Source organism: Carlito syrichta, unplaced genomic scaffold (genome assembly GCF_000164805.1).
Source record: "Carlito syrichta isolate Samal-C Ts95f unplaced genomic scaffold, Tarsius_syrichta-2.0.1 Scaffold301786, whole genome shotgun sequence".
Taxonomy (NCBI): Eukaryota; Metazoa; Chordata; class Mammalia; order Primates; family Tarsiidae; genus Carlito; species Carlito syrichta.
Window position 1 is genome coordinate 300797 of NW_007245882.1, and position 19142 is coordinate 319938.

At 34.1% G+C, this 19142-nt stretch overlaps 1 protein-coding gene across 1 annotated transcript in view; it reads right to left on the reverse strand.

Annotated features, from left to right (window-relative positions):
* Positions 1-19142, reverse strand: part of ZFC3H1 (zinc finger C3H1-type containing) — a 51430-nt gene continuing 32288 nt past the window's right edge. Inside the window, exons 20-35 of the mRNA XM_008055233.2 lie at positions 18999-19118; positions 17805-17988; positions 16302-16488; positions 14790-14978; positions 13327-13564; positions 10114-10219; positions 9833-10031; positions 8909-9003; positions 5647-5757; positions 5274-5378; positions 4738-4903; positions 3260-3360; positions 1736-1837; positions 1063-1102; positions 741-803; positions 1-611 (exon numbers count right to left, since the gene is read on the reverse strand). Of these exons, the coding sequence (XP_008053424.1) occupies positions 474-611; positions 741-803; positions 1063-1102; positions 1736-1837; positions 3260-3360; positions 4738-4903; positions 5274-5378; positions 5647-5757; positions 8909-9003; positions 9833-10031; positions 10114-10219; positions 13327-13564; positions 14790-14978; positions 16302-16488; positions 17805-17988; positions 18999-19118 (2144 nt within the window). The 3' untranslated portion in view covers positions 1-473. The remainder of the gene's footprint in view (positions 612-740; positions 804-1062; positions 1103-1735; positions 1838-3259; positions 3361-4737; positions 4904-5273; positions 5379-5646; positions 5758-8908; positions 9004-9832; positions 10032-10113; positions 10220-13326; positions 13565-14789; positions 14979-16301; positions 16489-17804; positions 17989-18998; positions 19119-19142) is intronic.

Here is a 19142-nt window from a genome sequence, read left to right on the forward strand (position 1 = left end):
GAATCTCAAAAGATTTAAAAAGGAAGAACTAAAAGGGACTGCCTGCTTTTTTACTGTAAACACAGCCCTGGAAATTAAATCCCAAACAAGAATCTCTCAGGCATCAGAGAGTGTCAAGTGAATCAGGAACAACACAAAATAAAGGAAGAGGGGAAAGTAAAAAACAACAACAACAAAAAAGCAAAATTAAAATAAATGTCAGTCACTTTGAGGAGCTATACTTACGTACATGATGTTATGAGAATCTGGCAGGGCCTAGAAGCAGGCCAAACAGGAAGTTCATTTATCCAACTGAAGAGGATCATGTTCATTGCTTCCGGTTTTGAAGATAGGATATTGTAGGGAACTTGATATAATCAATAATGCTTGTCTGCCTTATACAGACTTTAGCCAGGGATCAGCCTAATCTTGAAGAATCATTCAAATAATTTTGGCAATTATTATAAGAACTTAGAACTGACTGCACCCAGTGTTCAGTGATTCTTGCTTTCTGTTTTGTTACTGTTTAAATTTAAGAGCTCATTTAGGCTGACTCCAATCTCTTGGCACTTGGAAACTAGTTTTCTCAGGTTATCAGTTTTACCTCCTTCTGATGCTTCAAACAAGAGTTGCTGTAAAAGACAGGGAAGTATAAAAGTAAGACTCACCTAGAGTCTGAGCATTACCACATCAATGGATATGGCACATGCAGAAAATTTGTAGGAAAACATCAAGATAAAATAAAAGATAAAAAGCATTACATCTTTCCACAGTGATGCACAAAGAGGTAACTTCTGTAAGGCTCTCTGATATAAACGGTGGACCTATAAGATAGATATACACACAACTCTATCAGAAAACAGGATGAAGAAACACCTTCATAATGCTATCTGTTTAAAGACTGGTACTTCACAATACAATAACATTCGAGACAAAATGGTTATGTTGGGTTTGGAGTTTCCAAACATTCAGAGCTCTTGAAATGTTAACCTCTATGCTTTAATCCTTTTAAACTGAGAAATCAACAAAAGGGGCAGAGTAACTTTAAAAATGTGGCCCATCTGAGTTTCATTCATGGCTTACCTCTCTTTGTCCCTTTAGAACAATCTCAGCAGCAATGGCTCTAAGAAAAAAAAAGGAATATAGAAAAGGGAAAAGAAAAATTTATATATCTTTGAACAAAAAAACACCACCATTGGCAGAATACTGACTGTGGGAATCTGAGTACAAAACTTCCTGAAAGTAACAGGCTAAACTTCCAAGGAGGATAACCTATAGTGAAAAGAAAAATTCAACAATTTTTATCAACTTTACAAGAATAAAGCAGACCAGTGTTTTGAACATAAATATCGTTCAATTAAAAAAAAAAAAAAAGCCTCATAATTACTAGTCAAAAAACCTGGCACTAACACCTTTAAAAGAAAGAAGAAATCAGACTATAACAGGGGAAAACACTACATTTCAAAAGAGATATCTTAAAATATCTATAACAGATTTGCCTGACAATAGTTTTGTTATCTAGATGGTCTCCTTCAAGGAAAATTTAGTCTACCCTTTTTGCTTTTAGAGGCAATGTTAAGGAGCACTCACTCACTCTTGGCATTAGCCTCAGCAAGTGCTAAAAACAAATCTAAATTAGAGTACCAATCTGTCCAGGAACAAAAAAACAGATGCCATTTCAGATTTACCTGTCTGGAACAAACCTTATAAATAAATGCACTAGCTATTAAAAACATGTACATGATTGTTACATTACATTTTCCAGGTGGCCAGGCATGTTGGGATATTATATGTAAACATCTTGGCTTGAAGTTTCAGAATCTGAACATTGCTTTCTTCCCATTCATGTTGAAGTAGCCTGTAAAGTACCATTCAGGAAAATGAACAAAGCATTGCAAGTATAGGGAACACCAAATGTGCTCTATGAGCAAAATGTCTGATGAAGTAGAAAATTTGGTGAGCTAAATTCGCTCAAGGCAATTCAAGAAATATTTGTAGAATGCCTCTTAGGAAAATTACCCGAGGAGAGAATGTGCAAACTACCAAGAAGTGCAGTCAAAAGCTATGCTCATTCTCAGCAAACTAAAATAAGGCCATGATTCCTATAGAACATGAAAGCATTCTCTCCAAATAATACTCCTCATTCCCCACCCTAAATTTCTTTAAAATAATGACTTGATATGTTAATGCAATTTCCTGGTATTTTTTTTCTTAAAGTATGCACAATCTTGAATGTTTCTTGAGTTAAAGTGTAAGTATAATAACATTATTAAATTCTCTATTCTCCTGGAAAAAAAGACAGGGATGATGACGAGCAAATGAGTATCAAAACATGAATGTGGGAATTTACCAACAAAACCAACAATTAAAACTACCTATATTCTATAAATGCCTAGAACATTATGTCAGAATATGACCATACTTTGTATTTCACATGTTTTATTATCAAAGGTAATGTTTAATAATTCAAATTTCTGTAATTAGCTTCTGCAAATTGGCAAGCTTATTAAGACATTTAATTATAAAATACTATGGTTATGTTAGTCATAACCTGAGTTCTAAACTCTTATATCATTTGTTCCACTATATGTTAAGTGGAATGTAAATCCTTTAAAGCAAAGGGAATATTTGATAAATATTTTAGGCATCCTATAAGCCATAAAACAAACTAACAATCACAAAATACAACTGATTCAGTGGGAATGACTGTGCAAGTGAAGTCAAAGCATTAGTGTGGATTAAAACGTACACTTCTTAGGGGTGAAAATTGATTTGTTCTATCACAGCAAAGAAATGTAAAAAAAATGTTCAGAAATCTCCTCCTGACTGAATGTATGAAATCCCTAAATCAGTGCTTCAAAATATGGTTTGAGGGCTCAAGCTTAAGAATCTGCATTTTAAATAAGCATCCCAGGAGATTCTAAGGTATGACAATATTTGAGAGCAACTGATCTATGTGAAAATATGAAAACCTCTTAAGTAATATTCCCCCTGCCATAGAAAACATAATCTCCTGCTTACAATGCTAAGGACAGATGGTAAGTACTTAGGAAACACAGATGAACTCTACTTGAATTATTGTATTCTGAAGCAAGCAAATGTTTCACATAGGCTTTTGTATTAATAGCTAAATACTGCCTAACAACACTGAAATTAAGTAATACATATCCATGAGGATATAATAAAAGATCAAACTGTTCTAGCAAGTTTTCAGGAAAAGTTTTATATGAAGAGCCTATACCACTGAACTGAGGACCAAAAGAATTTCACTTTTTCTTACCTCAGTGCAAGTCCAGAATTAGTTGGCATAACTGAGCAAAACCGTTCCAAGGTTTTGGAATGCTGGGTCTTTGGAACACAGCTCAAATAAAAGAAAATAACCTGTAAAACAGGTTAAAGGGGGGATATGAATGCAACCAAAATATAAAATCCAATTACCTATGTGTTTTAATGAGAAAACCAAAATAGTCCTTAAGACATGAGTGTATAAATAATTACGTATGATGTGAGTTACAGTTCCTATTTCTAATTATATTAGTGACTTTCCAAATATGAATTAGGAAATATGATCTAGTGATGAGAGCCATGGACAGAATACTGACAAGAAACCAGGAGTCCAGGTTTTCATTCCTGAGTCTACCTTTACTTGCTGTGTAGCTTGGCAAGTCATAGGGTTAATAATACCTGCCACATCTTGCTCATGGAATGCTTGTGTGTAAATGACTTAATGTCCATAAAGTGGTTTGTGATCCTGGGATAAAGAATGGCACAGAAGTATAAAGCATAACAATTGATTATCCTGATAAGCAACAAAACCACCCCAACAAAAAAATGAACACAGATATGTTTTATTCTACATATTTCGAGTTTTAGTAGAAGCTTTTTAGCCTACAATGCGCTAAATAAAAGGGGTTTCTGAAAATATATTTTTTAAAGAAAAATAACTATACAAATATATCATTAATCAGATTTACTCTTAAAATTCTAAACAGCACCTGATTTCAGCTTTCTCATGCCCCATGTACGGTTATGACAAAATATTAGCAAAAAGAACAGCCACAATGTAAGTCCATTTTTTTTATTGAGTTGGAGTCTCACTTTATCGCCCAGGCTAGAGAGCAGTGCATGCTCCCAGCCACTGCAGCCTCGACCTGCTGGGCTCAGGTGATCCTTCCGCCTCAACCTTCTAAGAAGCTGGAACTACAGGCATGCACCACCACGGCCAGTAAATTTTTTGATTTATTGTAGAGATGAGGTCTCGCCAAGTTGCCCAGGTTGGTCTTGAACCTGTGGGCTCAGGCAGTACTTTCACCCTGGCCTCCTAAAGTGCTGGGATTATAGGCATGAACCACTGGCCCTGGCAGTCCATTTTTACTTACTTTGAAGTTACAAAATTTTTCATTCAGTAAAATTATCAATTACTCAAGCAAACATTACAGATGATATCACAACAGAATCTCTTTTTTTGTCAATAAGCACTAAACCTTAACATTCTTCAATTTTGCTTCAAATGTTAAATTTTCTTAAATATAACATAATCAATATGCATTTAACCTTAATTGAGCCTTAAAGGGCTCTGCTGCTAGATTTTAAAGAGATAAATAAGAAATTTGGTAAAAAATAATAATAATAATAATGAATTCTAGAAAAGTGGTCCTAGGAAAAGCTCTCTTGATATAAAATAGGAGTTTTGCTTTCATTTTTAAAGCCCCTTTGCTTTCTACAAACAACTAAAGAAAAAAAGTTTTAAGTTCTTACCCTATTATGAAATTCATAGTTGGACCAGTAATCAGCACTGCTAAAAGGAATGGGGTATCGGGCAGGGACTGTTACCAAACATCTATTCACTAAATCAGTAAAAAATTTGAATTCTTGAACTTTGTTTCTGGATCCAGCAGCTCTATTATTGGCAAAGACAAGATAACTGCCAAAAGAAAAATATTGTAATTTAGAATAATAATTTTTTTTACTTAAATTGATTTAAAAAACTTAAATTGATTAAGCCATTATTGTTACTATTATTATTAATCATCTATTTATTTTAAAGATGTGGAGTGCAATTCAGGTTTAGGTATACAGATGTTCATTATGCAGGTAACCTTGCTGATGAGATGTGCCCCTCACCCCACCCCTGCAGATTCCCACTACTGTCAATCAATCCTGCCTCTCCTCCCCAACCCCCCTGGCAGTTTCCTACTACTGCCAATAAGCCAGTAATTCTCTAACCAACCGCCCCTTTCCCCACGTATCCCTTTATCCCCAAATCCATTCTTATTAAGAGAATCTAAACTTACTCCATCCAAAGCTTCTGTACTACATCAGACCTCATGGCCACCCCTAGTGCTGCCTCATATGCCTCCACTGTCTCTTTAATACTTGATTGAAGAGGATGACAAAGGCTGTTTAAAAAATGAAGGAAAACTTGTATCTACTATTCAATTTTATTAGGCAAAGAAATGACAAAATATATTTTAAACACCAAAGGTAATATGATAATGATATCCTTCTTTTGAACTTTCTTCTCTAGAATGTACTAAACCTTAGCATCTCTTCAATTTTGCTTCCATGACTTTTACATCAGGTTAATTTTAGCACAGTGTAATTCAGTAATAAGTAGCAAATGCAGGCCCAGTATGCAACATATTTCCACAGTGGATAATGCCTCACCAGTAAATCAGCCACAAATAAGGAACTTGGTGGTTAAACACGTCATCATCAAAATTCCCTTTACATAATCGGGATGGAATGTCAAGTGGTCCTGGGATACTTAACAGATACCTGGAAAAAAAAATCCAAATATTGTCTGAAATTGTCTACTCACACATTAATTACAAATTATATACATATAAAATCCTTAGGTGCACCTTAAATTTCCCTGAACTATTTTTAGAAAGTAATGAAACTTTGTTTTCATGTGTATATCATATCCCTTTGGTCACATCTCTAGAATCACACATTTACTCAGAATTTCATTGTTTTATACCTACATAAGTAACTTCTCTCCTAAAATAAATTTTTTACTCTACCTCTAAAATTAAACAAATCATTATAATCCTCCAATAAACCTAATTTTAAAAAAGAGAGATTACTAAATATTTGAAATTGTCCCACAAAATCTGTAGGTTTTTGTAAACAAACAAAACTTTATAAAACCTGATATCTGAAAGCAATCTCTCTTTCACATACAGTCACGCACATACATCCCCCCCATTTAAGCTTAATTTTAGACATAACATCAAAGTGTATTCTTTAATACACTGGCCTGTAGGCATTTGTCAAAGAGAGGTCTATGATCAAATAAGGTTGGAAAATACTGCAATATAGCCCCCTCTCGAAAAGCCACAGTACATATTAAGATATTAAAGGCTCTAAGAAATCAATCAGTTAAGAAATCTATTTGACTAATTCAGTTTTCCTCCCTATGTATTTGAATCCGTGTATACAATACTTAGAAGCATCTTTAAGAACAATCTTTTTTAAAGGAAATATATTGATCCCCAAAATGGCAATCTAGTATAACTATTTACCTTGAATTTTAAAATGACTGCAAACAAATAAGTTTTAATGGATTAGACAGGCTGCATGGGGGCAAACACCAGAAAGGGAAGAAATGGGACATTTAAAAGGTTATCATCCTGACTTTGTCAAAACTAGCTACACTATCATGAGTTAATCACTTCACTTCAAAGAACTTGTTCCCTCAACTGAAAACTGAGGGAGTCAGAAATGATGACTTCAAATCTAATCTATGTAAGATCATAATCGCCAGGCTAATTTAACTTCAGTAAAGTGAATTAAATCCTCAAATTAATTTTTCTGGCTATCTACTTAATCTTCAAATTGATTTGAAACACATGAAAACTACCCCATTTAGTTCTGCCTGTCATCTTTATACTAAACATTACACAGAAAAAGAACTGGTAGAATTCAACTCCAGGTAAATATTATAGGCTAAGTATTTTGCTTTACAATTTCCACTCATGAAGTTGTGTAAGTTATTTTGAACCAATTAAGAGCACTGATTTCTCCTATTAATAAACTTTGACTACATTTATAAATTTTAAAAATCTATAACATACAATAGTATAACAATGTCACAAAGTATCTCATCCCATGCCTTTCTTCTAATACCTGACCCAGAAAAGACTTTCCAAATTAACAGAAATGCACAATCTTTGTAAAAACAAAGGTTTCAGTATTATCTAAATACACTATACACGAGATACCTTTTATTCCTAATTCTCAGTGAATTATGAATTATGACTATTTCCACAAAAGAATTTAACAAGGCAAGATGACTTAGTAGACAATGAGAATATTTTTTTATTGACATTGTTATTTAGTTTGCTTAATTAAGCAGACATAAAGATGACAGGAAGATCTCTGATTAGTTACCAAAGCAAGAACTGGCAGCATTCTCTCTTAAGCTAACCCAATTACTTCCATGCCCAAGGGAAGATCAGACCAAGCAAGTCTGTAAAGAGTTTGATTCAGCCTGGAATTAATCCTTTGCTGGAGTTAGAGAAGTTAAAGCAAACTAATTTAAACAAAGGGGAAATTTATATGGAGCAGCTGAGTAATCTCTAAATTCCTTACAAAATAGTTCAATTCTTTTCTATTAATTTGCATTTAAAATTATTTCATTTGTAATGATTTACAAAATATTAATCTGAATGTAGCAGAGCAGAAAGAATTTCAGGAAGGGCACTAAAATCATTATGTCAATAAAATGGTTACCATAAGAGGACAGATATAAAGACTAAGTATGGGAAGAAATAGTGGCCTAAAGTCTCAAACAAATCTGCCACGTTCACAAAAAATTCTAGAGTAGTGAACAACATTTGGGTTATTTTACAAAACACTGTTTTTATATAACACTGCAGGGGGAGGGGAGGTGTAGAAAGGAAGTGCCTAAGAAAAACACATATTGCAAACATTAGACTTGCTAACATAAAACCAAGATTTTATATTCGCTCGTCATTATTTTCCATAAGAAAATTTTTTGTAAGACATTCAGCTTAAGTCTTCCTTCTCTCAGTTCTAACATAAAATAATAGAGTATATCATGATACAATATTTTCCTTTTGATATTGTTTTACTTAGGTTCTGCAAATTGCATCTATTTTTGTAAATAAAGTTTTATTGGAACATAGCCACGCCCAGGCTTTTACATATTGTCTATGGCTGCTTGCTCACTACAACAACATGGTTGAGTAACAGTGATTAGGCCAAATGACCTGCAAACCTAAAATATTCACTTTCTAGCTCTCAAGAAAAAAAAGATTTGCTGACCTCTACAGAGAGATGAAGAGGAGGAAGGAAAAAGACTTCTCATTCTTCATAACCTTTCCTCATAATTAGCTGTGGCCTCTTATTGATGCCAAAACAAGAACTCTCAGCAAAGCAAATCAAGACAGTAAATATGGAGCTCTATATGAACTGAGGAACCTATGGTTGAGAAAAGAATCTAAAACTTCTTACTCCACAACATCTCAGTGGCTAAAGCATTTTTCTTTAGAATTTTTTTTTAAAAGCATATTATTTACATCCACTTTAGATCACCAATCAAATAAATGAAAATGCATTTTTAAAAAATCACTGAGATTGTCTCGGAGTAATTAGTTGCTATAGTATTAAGAGCTGAAATTTACAAGAATAACAATAAAGTAAAAGTATTAATTCCTACAGTATTAATATAAGACTTTACTTTGTATAGTGCCTTTAATCCAAAGAATGTAAAAATTTTATGTCTTGCCTCCATTTTTATTATTCTACCTATTCTACTGTTCTCATCACAGTTCTGTGAGTGTTCAAGTATCCTAAAAAAGAAATAGTCTAAAATGTAATCAACACACACAAAAAACTGTAATCTTTCCAATGTACTGTACTAGCTCTCATTCCTCTATAAATCAAAAGTTCTACAACTTACCGAAACAGATCCAAGTTATTATACTTCTCAAATCCAGGTTTAAAGAAGGATGCAATAAATTTCCGCAATAATGGAAGGAGATTATCGCCTCGATTCTATTTTAAGGAGAAAAAGGGGGTTATACATCAGGCTTACAATATTTAATTAAAACATTTCAAGGGAGAAAAAAGCCTTTAATATCTGACTGACAGATTCAATTTCTTGGGCAGGTAAGAGGTGGAAGGGTAAGTCTGGGACACATTCAAATAACTTCTATATTCTAAGCTCTAACCATTAAAGAGTTTAACATCTAATACTACCACAGACTCAAATTTTATCTACCAATTATATATTAAGTGTCTATGATAGGTCAGGTGTGATGTCTCACACCTGTCATCCCAGCTCTTTGGGAGGCCAAAGTGGGAGGACTGCTTGAGCCCAGGAGTTCGAGACCAGCCTGGGCAACGGTAGGGAGACTTTGTCTCTACAAAAAATATCAAAAACTTAGTCATGTGCACCTGTGGTCCCAGCTACTTGGGAGGCTGAGGCAGACGGATAACCAGAGCCCAGGAAGTAGAGGCTCTGGAAAACCACGATCATGCCACTGCATTCCAGCCAGAGCAACAGAGTGAAATCCTGCCTCAAAAAAAAAAAAAAGAAAGAAAGAAAGAAAGGTGTCTGTCATGTTTGGCACTGTGGTAGGTGTTCGGCAGAGGGTGAGGAGGATATGAGTCATGTTGCTTGCCCTCAAGAAGTTATGGTAAGCAGCTACACACAAAATCACAAAGCTCTGTAGTTAGTACAGTGGGAGAACTATGGCAGACAGAAAGAAAGGTAACATAGCTTACAAAAGACAAAAGGACAAGGAAATGCTTCTTAGAGAAGCTGATAAAAAATGTGAAACACAAGTGCACCATATTTAAGAATTATGAGTCATTTTTTTACCTGCAAGATGAAGTATTTGCACATATGATAAAAAACCTCTGCATTCTGAGGATTTTTTTCAAACACAGTAAGCCATACTGCTCTGGCTTCGTCATGCTGATTCATTCTCAAATATAAAGCGACCAGGGTTTCCAACAACTGGCAGTTCATGGGACATGATTCCAATAAACATTTACAAAGCTCCACCGCAGCCTCATATCTTAGCAAGAAAAAAAATGGCTTAAACACACGAATAGACCAATTTTTAACAAAAGGTTAGATGCTTGGCAATTAAGTTTTACCTCTCAAAGAGTTGGTTCAAAGCAATCATGTTTGTGTACAGTGGAAGGCAGGCCTCTATTCTTTCCTCAACAGTAAGTCTCTCATCTGAGCAAGCTTTTACCGCATCTATCCAAAAACATCATGGCAACATGAATCAAACATAAGATGAATTATTTGTGTTACTTCAACACTAAAAGACCAATAGAAAAAGATGACCTATCACTTTGCTTGCCCATCATCTTATTCATCTTTACTGAACTACTGGCTTTTACCCAAAGAAAATAATTTAAACAATCTCCAAAACCCTCAAATTTAATCCCTTATTCTCAACTTTCCTGGTAAGAATAAAACCATCCTATATAAGCTCTGGCATCTATCAGTGTTTTCATTAAACAAGTGGCTCTACAATTATCCCAAATTCCTTAAAAGTCATCTCAAAAAAAAAAAAAAAAAAACAACCTCGCAGAATAAATTACCTTTGCATCTTTCCCTGACCACTGCACAGAAGGTCTTGCTCTCCTGCTCAAAAGGTATTTAAATGACTCCCTCTAAACTAGATCCTTTCCTTACACCTTTCAAAATACACTTTCCCCTAGTAAAGAATTATTTGATCTTGCTACTTTTTACAGAATGATAGTGTTGTACTGTCACTGTTTCCTTCTTGCAGAATGGTAGTAGGACTTCACAGATTGGCAGAAGAGTGAATGTCATTGTTTTAAAATAGCTCTTATATTCACTTACAGGGATTCGTTTCTAACCAAACCTAAAAGCTCACCTCTACCCTCATTTTATTTTATTAGCATTTGACAATGTTCTTCTCCTTCTTTCTAATGTCTTATCTCTGCTTCCAAGAGATTGTTTATATTTCCTCTTAGTCTCATTCATTAACTCTACTCTCTCTTTTACCCCTTACTGCTACACTCTTAAACCTCAGTTCCCCAGAGAAAATATCTCATAGCTTCGACTACTAAATAATTTACTTCAAAAACACATTAAAAACTATAAATCCCTTTGTAACACAGTAACTTGTTAGCAACTCTTAAATCCACTTAAGGTCCACTTTCTTATTTCCTCTGCCAACAATAATTTCCACTTGCATGATCAATTACAATCAAATACTATTCCTACCACCAAAACCAGTCTTCCCAACTTACCAGTTTTCTATTAATGACACAACACTTTCTTTTTCCCAGTATCAAAACACTGAAATTATCTTTGATTATTCCCATTCACTTCCCTGACATTTAATCTGTCCCCTATATCTCTATGCAATAATTTAAAATGTTTCTAACAAATACTCTTTCCCATGCTATTTTTCTTGTACCTCAGTTTTAGCCACTGGCCTCTGGTTGGTTTTCTCAGAATATCTCTTTCTTAAAGAGTTTTTACTACCATCAACTCCACCACTTTCAAAAGTTCCTGAAAGTCTAGTATCAATTCACTTATCGAGCTTAATCCCTATTGCTGTCCAGTAGAGAATTCTCTTTGATAGACTATCCTTTCTTCCAATTCCACTTCAAATCCATTGCATAAAATTCCTATCTATGTGTTGCTTTTTTGTTTACTTAAGCTCCCCTACCAAGAATGTCCTTTCTTTTCTTCACTGGGTTATTCAACACCATTTACTAGGCACTTAATACATTGCCAGACATCCTTAGAGGACCTTGGAGACTAAGAGATAAATAGGACAAGGGTACTCCCGTCTTTGAAGAGACCCATTATGTCACATCATTATGTCATATGTCCCGTGTTTGAAGAGACCATTATGTGAAACATGGTCCAGCTCCAAGTTCACAGATATATATATTTTTGCTTTGTTTTTGAGTCAAGGTCTCACTCTGTCACCCAGGGTGGAGTGCAGTGGCATGATCACAGTTCATTGCAGCCTCAAACTCCTGGGCTCAAATGATCCTCCCACCTCAGCCTCCAGAATAGCTGGGACTACAAGCACATACCACTATGCCCAGTTTCAAGTCCCAATTCTTCTTAAGACTTCCTTGTCAAGTCAACCTATTATAATCTCTTCTGTTTGTGCTCATATCCTATACTAAGTAATTCTATAAATCACAGATTCTAATCTCTTTTGTAATCATATAATTTAGAACAAATACAAATACAGTTATGTGACCTTGTATGTTAAATAATTATGTCAAACCTATACATTTTATCCTCTGACTAAGCCACATACTTCTTTGTAGGAAGGAACAGACTTTATGTTTTGTATGTGTTCCACAGCAGACACATCATTTAGCATATTGTAGCAATCAACTTCACTGACTGATGAAGAAAATATTAATTAGATGAAAAGACATGCCATATCCCTTTAAATTTCTACCTTAATTGATTGCTAAAAAAGGAAGTATCTAGTTCTCTGGTTCAATAAACTCATCAAACCTATATAATCTATATTATCTACTTATTTAACTGATATCCTCTGCCATAATCAGGAAAATAAATTATGTAATGTAGTACAGTTCTTAAGTTTTCATAGATGCCAACATTCATCTTATCTGACTCAATTATTAATCTTTTAAGCATCTACATAATTGTGAAAATACAACCTACAATACAAGGAGGGACCTAAAAACAACTGGAATTTATTTATAAGAAATTGTATATTTATTCTTATATGTTTAAACTTCAGTCACCTTCAAAGTACTCTATTTGATGCAATTCATCATCAAATCAAGCTGCTTTTTCCACTGCTAAAAACAATTTCTGAATGTGTCAATTCTGATGCCTTTTAGAGTTTCTGCTGTTTTTTGTTTCACCTCTTCCACACAGACAAAATGGTTTCCTTTGAGGACTTTTTCATCCAGGAAAACAAAAAAAAAGTTGCTTGGGGTGTGATCCAGTGAATAGGGAGGATGGAGCACAGGGATCATCATGTGGTTTTTTTGGTCAAAATTTCACTGTTGCACACTGTTCATGTAAATCATCCATGATAAAATGGGAAAACATATTGAAAGAATCTCCAAAAAAATTTCACTGAAGTCAAACACAGCCTCTCACAACACTGGTTGGTACACTGATGTCAATGGGTTCCTAGAACACTTACTTAACCAGCAGGGGAAACTTGTATTATAAGGCGCCACCTTCCAAAATACAATTTTGGTGTTTTTGGGTCCCACCTCATAGATAAAAACTTGTTCTACTTAATAATGAAGAATCATAATAATGGGTAGCTAACGCTCTAAACACTGATGTTATAATTTACAAACATTTATACCTACCTTCAAAAACTGCTAACAGCATGTCAGGATTAGTCTTTACATCTTGAACTTCTTGCCATGGCATTACAAATGATTCTGTGCTAACAATTCTTGAGGGACTGGAATTAGATGGATCATAAAATTTTGACGGAAGAATGTTGAATTCAATAAGATGTATGTAGGCCAACCATGCCAAACACCGATCACTTGTTTTAAGGTATTCAGCTACTATTCCATCATTAGCTGATTTCAATGCATTCTAGGTAAAATGAAAAAATGATATTTAAGTGTTTTTTTTTTTAAATGACTCCTATTCACACACAATAAGACTCAAATATAAAGGTAAAGAAGAATAAAAGTTACTTTTTTTGAAGTGGATCTTTAAATACCTTAAGCAAAAATTTTGATAGTCACCAAATTGCTTTAATAAAAAATTATTTATAGATGTCAACACTAGAGCAACATAATTTTTTTTTTTTGATTCGGGATCTCATTCTGTCACCCATACTAGAGTGCCATGGCACAATCATGGCTTGCCACAGCCTCAACTTCCTGGACTCAGGTCCTTCTGCCTCAGCCTTCAGAGTAGCTGGGACTACAAGCATGCACCACCATGCCTGGCTAACTTTTTAATATTTTTTGTAGAGACGAGGTCTCCCTATATTGCCTAGGCTGTTCTTGAACTCCTGGGCTCAAACAATCCTACCGTCTTGGCCTCTCAAAGTGATAGGATTATAGGCATTAGCCATCATGCCCAGCCAACATAATTTTTACTGTGCTAAAGTTTATGACATAATGAATAAACAGACTGTCTTAATGCTTACAATCTAGTATGATAAAGACAAAACGGCCTGGGTGCAGTGTCTCATACCTGTAATCCTAGCACTTTGGGAGGCCAAGGTGGAAGGATCACTTGAGGTCAGGAGTTTGAGATCAGCCCGGGCAACACAGGGAGAAGCTGTCTTTACAAAAAAAAATTAGCTGGTCTGTGCCTGCAGTCTTAGCTACTTGGGAGACTGATCAGGAGAATCACTTGAGCTTAGAAGTTCAAGGCTGTAGTAAGCTATGACTATGCCACTGAATTCCAGTCTGGGCGGCACGGTTAGACCCTATCTCGTTAAAGAAACAAACAAAAAATCATTTTTTTAACTACACCCATATGGATGATTTTCATTATAGCTTGATTTGTTTGCCCTTATGGTTTTAATCTTGAAGTTTATCTGGTGGGTACTTAACATATTTTCATTTGCACCTTATTATTGTTGCTGTATTATTCACTTACACCCTAAAGATCATATTGCCACAAAGCAAATGTGGAAACAAAGTTATAAACTTACCCAATGTCACACAACTTACTAGTAAACAGCAAAATAAGTATTCAAATCTAGAGCCTATGTTCTCCTAATTAAATAATGCTTTGTAAGATCTCAGACCTTTTAACATTTTTCTACAAAATGCAATTAAATGCTATAACAAAAGTTTACCTGTAAAATTCCAAGTGCACTCTGGCATCTTCCAGTAAATATGTGCAGCTGAACTCTAAATAAAAGAGCCTCTAAGAGTTGAAAGGACAGAATATCTGATGTTTCTTGCTTGGCTGCTCCCATCAAAAACTCCATCATTCTCTCACATACGTAATCCTTTTCTTCAAAGGTGCTCTCTAGGTGTAAAAACTGCCCAAAGAGGTTTCACATGATTAGTCTTGCTTTAGAGGAATAAATTAAAACTACAAATTTTTCATATTTCACTAAGAAACTGTCTTATATCAAGTCTTCAATTACTACAAAAATGGATAATTATAAAAATGCATAAATCCATCTTCTAACATTATAATCTAAACATCCCCTTCTATCACATGTTGGAAAGTGGAATCAGATGAAAACCAAAACAATACAAATGTACTCTCAGAGACATCATTGAAGCAACTGCATCCCTCTTTTGTTCCTAATTCTAAAGGTAAAATGCAGCAAGATCATAATAGATATCCAAAAGTTCATGTTTATGATCATATACAATTTGTACTGCTTCAGTGTGTAACTGTAAAAATATTGAAAATAGTATTTATATTAGAAATGTATGGCAAAACACATTAAAAACCAAATAACTTCAAGGAAAAATATTACATCTTTTGAATACTCCACTTTATAAAATCTATGGTGATTAACAGCACTAACTTTAGTATAAGGCTCTAGGTCAAAAATCAAGCATCCTTTACTGCCCAAATCTATTCTGTATCTGGGTTTAGAGAGTAACAAAGAAAGTTCATTCATTAAGGGATATTATATTCAAATCTATCTGGTTCTAAGTTTTAGTTAGTAAGTAAATGATATATCTGATAGCAACAGAGTCATCTGAAAATTTACCTCAATCTAATGGTTCCTGAGTTCATCTAATGATAGGTATTAATGCTTACTTTACAAGTGGATCAATTATAACTTTAAGGGTAGAAAACATCCTTGCTCTCACAGAAATAAGAACTTTTTTTTTAAAACCAAATCTTTGAATCTTGGCAAGGTTTGATCTTAGTGTGATGTGAATCACAGTTTGGGATTATCTCCATAAGCAATGAAGACAATGTTTCCTGGCATTCATGATAATTTTATATAAGCAATTTAAGAGAAGTTTTTTCGGGTGCTTTGCAAAAACTATACTTAAATTTTGCCCAAACGAAAACTGAATAAAAATAGCAAAGTGCAAAATTTTTAATAATTTTGTTTTCCTTATCAATAAAGCTAACAATAACAAATCACCTTATTAAATATTTTCTTCTTATTTAGTCTAAACTAATTCTGACCCATAATAAGTAGCTTTGAGGTAACTAGAAACTGAAAGCAAGATTATTATATCTATATTCAGATAAAGCATATGCTCCATTACGCTACCTATCAATATTTAAGATGCTCCAAAGAGTTATTCTCTCACTCATACACACACACACACACACACACACACACACACACACACACACACACGACTACGTTATCTTTTCTACTCACTGTCCAAAAGCTTTGATAATCTGGAGCATATTCAACAGCTGTTTCACACATTTCCTGCACTTCGTCCTTGGTTCCTCTTTTTGAGAACAATCTGAGATAATGGCACCAAATTTCTGGATTGTCTTTGTTGTTTTCCAGTGCTCGAGCCAGAACATTTAAAGCAGAATCCAAGGATTGTGAACACAGCCTAAGTGTTTAAAAATAAAGGCAGAAAGTGTTATTTTTTTAATGCTTTAAAATTTAAATAGGCCTAATCCAATAAGTCAATTTTTTTCATTTCATTTTGTATTAAGACCTACCAAGAAGCTAGGACCATTTATGACAAGAGATATTAGATTTGGATTTTAAATCACAGAAAAGGTCCTGATTTCCCATAGACCCTACAATTTCTTTTTAAGTGAATGTTCAGTAAGCATTTACCACAGATAAAAGCAGTGTTATAAAATCACTAAGATTATCAACTTCAAATGTACTTTATGTCCATATTCAGCAATACCTTTTATGATTTACACTGTTCAGGAATGGGAAAAGTTAAACAATTCTCTCTCAAGGCCAGTTACTGCCAGCACAAAATATCAAAGCTTTCCATATAATAGTTCTTTTCAACGGTCAAGGGCTTTGCTATCTCTTGGAGAAGATAATTCTCTCTCATGATCCTATTCATAAAATAATGTACAGTTCTTTTGGCTTTCACTCAGTAAATGAGTCAGAAAAGAAAACACTGTAACTTATCCCATTAACATGGAAATGACACACAAGGAAAGTTAAATAAGCACCACATTCAGACGTGTGGTTTATTAGCATTCTACAGTGCTGCCTTATTTAAAAGTTTTTATACTAAGTCTTAAGGTAATCAGATATTAGAGAAGCCTTCTTAAAAACCCTAAATTATTATAACTTTAAAATTATAATTACAGAATTTTTATAACATTCGTTTTTCTCTACATCAAAAAGCAGAATTTAGAAGATGTAATTTGTAACAAGAGCTATTGGATGTAAGATATTACCATTTACCTTACTTGAATACACATAATTTAATACCAAACAAGAAAAGGAAGAAAATCCATCAAAATTATAGGTTCTAAGATAAGCCTGAAATCCCCATTGCAAATTAACACAAAGTTTTAACCTGTTCCACTGTTATTTTATCCTAATTTTATTAAGAAACAATGACTACTTGATTTTTTTAACAAATCCAAGTATTACTCTGTTTACCAGTCAGATTTTACTGTTTTAACTAGTCCTACTTTGAAATAAGAGACTCTTGGAGTAAAAAACATTTAGTATAATTTATCACCCACATGCTGAACCATGCACACGAACTCAAGATCTAATCTTAAACTTTTCTAATAGCTTTTAAACAATAAACTGCTTTTGGCTTTGTCAAAAAACAAAGACTCCATTGATACTAGGAAAGAAACCCAATCACCACAGGTGAAATAACCCTCAAATATAAAAATATAAATGTGCAACAGCTTACACAAAGGTTTGAAGCTGACCTACCCTTCATTTTGATTCAAGTACTTGTATGCAAGCTTGAGCCAGAGTTGTACATGAGAAGGATTTTCAAGCACACTTGCTTCTAAATTAGCAATGTCATCGGTCTCATTTGTAAAGTATCTGACATCATCTGGAGTGACGACCGTATCCAAAGCTGGAACATTTATTTGGTTCTCTGGCTGGAAGGCTATAAAAAAAGTATCATTAGCTTCATACTTTATTTAATCCACAAACTCAAGAAAAAACAACTGGTCTTATCTTTAAAATAATTTTAAAAAAAACCTAAAAATTCTAATGACATGCAGCAGTAGCTCATAGCTTTAAGGCAGAGCCAACATTTAAGTTATCATCCAAACCAGTAAACTTCTTAAGAGTGTAAAACAATGCTATTAAAAATGACAACAGGACAACCCCTTCGGGTCCCTTCCCAGTGTGGAAGCTTTTCTGTCCTCTCAATAAATCCTGCTTTCTAAAACAAACAAACAATAAAAATGACACCAGGACAACAGAAGTAATTAGAACTCTGCCGTTTTAAGGGTAAATGACATCATCTGATAGTTCACAACCATTAAATTACAAGTTATAATTAAGACATTAGAAGTTTCTATTTATGAAGACATTTATTCCACTATGTTTAAACTAGAAAAAAAAGTGTTACTTTAATGTAAATAAGCACATGAGAGTATGCGTCTCTTGGATACTTGCTAATCCACAAATAATAAACAAGTTATGCAAACTTAGAATGCAAGATGTGCCTAACAATAAAAGCACCCATTCACACATTGTTTTGTTTGGTCATTTTGTTCATTTTGTGAGCCTACTGCATGTCAGAAAACATAAACTCAAAGATGACATAAAACAGAGCACCTGTCCTTAAGGGGACACAGACCAAGAAGTAGTTCCCAAACAAGAGTAGTACTGCTACTCTCACTCCATTTTTCAAAACATTCAAAGAAGTCATATTTACTAAGCAGTGTCCCTTGCATTTAGTGGGGAAAGCTGTGACTACTAATGTCCTGCACAATGAGTAACTATATTACTTAATATATCAGTTTTAAGGAAATTTAAAAAAAAAATTAAAACTAGGCCAGCAGATACACCAAAGGATATGCAATGTGTTAGGATATGCAATGTGTTAGACAAAGATGGAACATCAAAATTTAATAATTTGGGATCTTAAATTATATAACTTCTCACCATACTTAATTGGTCCTGTAGACTGTTCCTCATCACTACTGAAGCTATTATCAGAAATAGGTTTTCTCCAAAACTTTGGTTTCCACTTTCTTTTATCTTTATAGGTAGTAAATGGAGGTGCTACATTAGACAGAAGAAGATTGT